Raw genomic sequence first — 2,500 nt, 5'->3', positions numbered from 1 at the left:
GTTTCCCTTAAGACTAACATTTAGTGCATTCATCTAACACTAAGTTGTATCTGAGGCTACTAGAAGTCATACGACATTCCAAATATCTCACTAACATCAACTTTATCTTCACATTTTTATGAGGTTTAAAATGTTAGAATAACTTGTTTTACAGCTCAAGAGATGAGGCAAAGAGAGTTTAAATTAAATTATATAACCAAAATAGGATCAAGCAGTCAAGAAGAAAACAGGTATTCGGGTCTACCTAACAAACACTTTCTGAAGGATAATTCTACATACCCTTTTATTATGAATAACTGCTAAGAAATTTAAGCTGCACATCACAGTTGAATACAAACCTTTGCACTGTATAAGTGGTCGGCATCTGGTGGATCAAGAATGGCCATATTTTTTTCTAAGGACTCTACTTCTCTGTGCATTACATAAAAATTGCAGTAATTTCCCAGCTGAAATGGTCTTGACAAAGGGAAAGCATCCACCCATGTAAACTGAGCATCAAAAAAGTCACTAGGTATATACAAATTCTGATAACGGCGCCTTAGTTCCATCATGTCACAACTGGGACTGAAAAACAGACATAAGTAGTGAGTAAAGAGCCTTAATAAAAAGGTTACACAAACATTCACTCCATTCTGTAGCAAATACAATTTCATATGGTAAAAAGTAAGCTGAAAAAGGACAAAGTCAGTTACCAATGAGCTACAGATTTAGATAGAGACATATGAAAATATTACTTTCGGCCGGGCGCGGTGGCTCACGCCTGTAATCCCAGCACTTTGGGAGGCCGAGGCGGGCGGATCACAAGGTCAGGAGATCGAGACCATCCTGGCAAACACAGTGAAAACCCCGTCTCTACTAAAAATACAAAAAATTAGCTGGGTGTGGTGGCAGGCGCCTGTAGTCCCAGCTTCTCGGGAGGCTGAGGCAGGAGAATGGTGTGAACCCAGGAGGCAGCAGAGCTTGCAGTGAGCGGAGATTGCAACACTGCACTCCAGCCTGGGCGACAGAGCGAGACTCTGTCTCAAAAAAAAAAAAAAAAAGAAAATATTACTTTCAAATTTGTATACTCAAAGCTTTGAATAAATAGTATTCTCAGTGTTATCTTTATTTCGTTACTTTTTGTTACAGAAGACCCTTTGAAATAACTTGAACCTCAGCTCCAGAAAAGATCTGTACAAAAGCAGGTTTTCCTCAGTTGGAACTGTGGATTACTTGAAGATTACGGTTCATGTTGAAAGGATACAAAACATCAATGACAGTGGTACCAAATTAGTATTTCTGTATGCCCCTCAATCAGGTTTTCAGAGTGTGGAAAAACTATGTAACTTTTATTTTACTATAGTAAGTTCCTAGATCAAGCATACTTACATTCAAAATTAAATACAAAAATCCACACAAAAGGAAAATTCGTATGTTCCTTGGATTATCTGCACCTCCACACCCCTTTCTCTGTGAATGACTAAGATCCATACCTGATTATTATGTATAGAGGGCATAAATTTCTTGTCTTTTAAGTCTCGCACTGATTTTTTAAAGGATCATTTCCTCTTTCCTAAGAAGTAGAATTTTTAAAAGAGAGGAATTGAAAGGTCAATCTGGCAAAAGGTTAAGAGATGTCTGTTAAAAGTATAATGTAAGATGAAAAGACAACTACATTGTCTTTTTTAAAGACAACTAAAGGCAGAAGTATGAAAGATGAAGTAATCTACATGGAGAGATGTCTTTATTTGAAGTATAAAAATAAATACAGAGCAATAAACTTGTCAGATAATAGACTATTATCTACCTACCTATTTATCTATTTTATCTACAGACAGAATCTCTCTATCTATCCATCCATTCATCCATCCATCCATCCATCCATCCATCCAATCTACAGACAGAATCTTGCTCTGTCACCCAGGCCAGAGTGCAATGTGGCATACTCATAGCTTGCTGTAACATGAATTCCTAGGCTCAAGCAATCCTTCCATGTCAGCCTCCAAGTATTATAGCTAGGACTATTGGTGCACTACCACATGTGGTTAACTTCTACTTTTTGTAGAGGTGAGGTCTCACTATATGCCTAGGCTGGTCTCAAACTCCTGGCCTCAAGTGATTCTTCCACCTTGGCCTCCTAAAGTGCTGGATTACAGGTGTGAGCCACCAGTGCCAGGCCTGTAATTACACTTTATTTGGGTATGATTCTGCTGTCAAAATAATAAAAACGTGAAACAAGTATCTGAGTTTTGTTTTTAAGGAAGTGTTACAAAAAGAAAATATGTATAATTGTTTCCCAATTTTGCATCACCAGAATTTTTGAAGTCATGTTTTACCCCACAGGAGTAAAATTTATAATAAAACAAAAGATGTAAGTACAAATAAATCATTTCATGGGCATGAAGTTTCTTATAATCATATTAGTGTAAGAAAATCTTAATTTATACAACTATGAATGAGAAGTATGGAAACTTTAAAACCATTTTTACTTGCAAGAGATCCCTTTTTTTTTTTTTTTTTT

General features: G+C 36.6%; 1 protein-coding gene across 1 annotated transcript in view; it reads right to left on the bottom strand.

Annotated features, from left to right (window-relative positions):
* CCAR1 (cell division cycle and apoptosis regulator 1) overlaps window positions 1-2,500 on the bottom strand; it is a 103,382-nt gene that overhangs the window by 57,029 nt on the left and 43,853 nt on the right. The window contains 1 exon segment of the mRNA XM_011929432.1: window positions 339-564. Within this exon segment, the coding sequence (XP_011784822.1) occupies window positions 339-564 (226 nt within the window).

The sequence above is a fragment of the Colobus angolensis genome, unplaced genomic scaffold (assembly GCF_000951035.1).
Source record: "Colobus angolensis palliatus isolate OR3802 unplaced genomic scaffold, Cang.pa_1.0 Scaffold12, whole genome shotgun sequence".
Taxonomy (NCBI): Eukaryota; Metazoa; Chordata; class Mammalia; order Primates; family Cercopithecidae; genus Colobus; species Colobus angolensis.
This window is presented reverse-complemented; position numbering and strand designations above follow the sequence as displayed.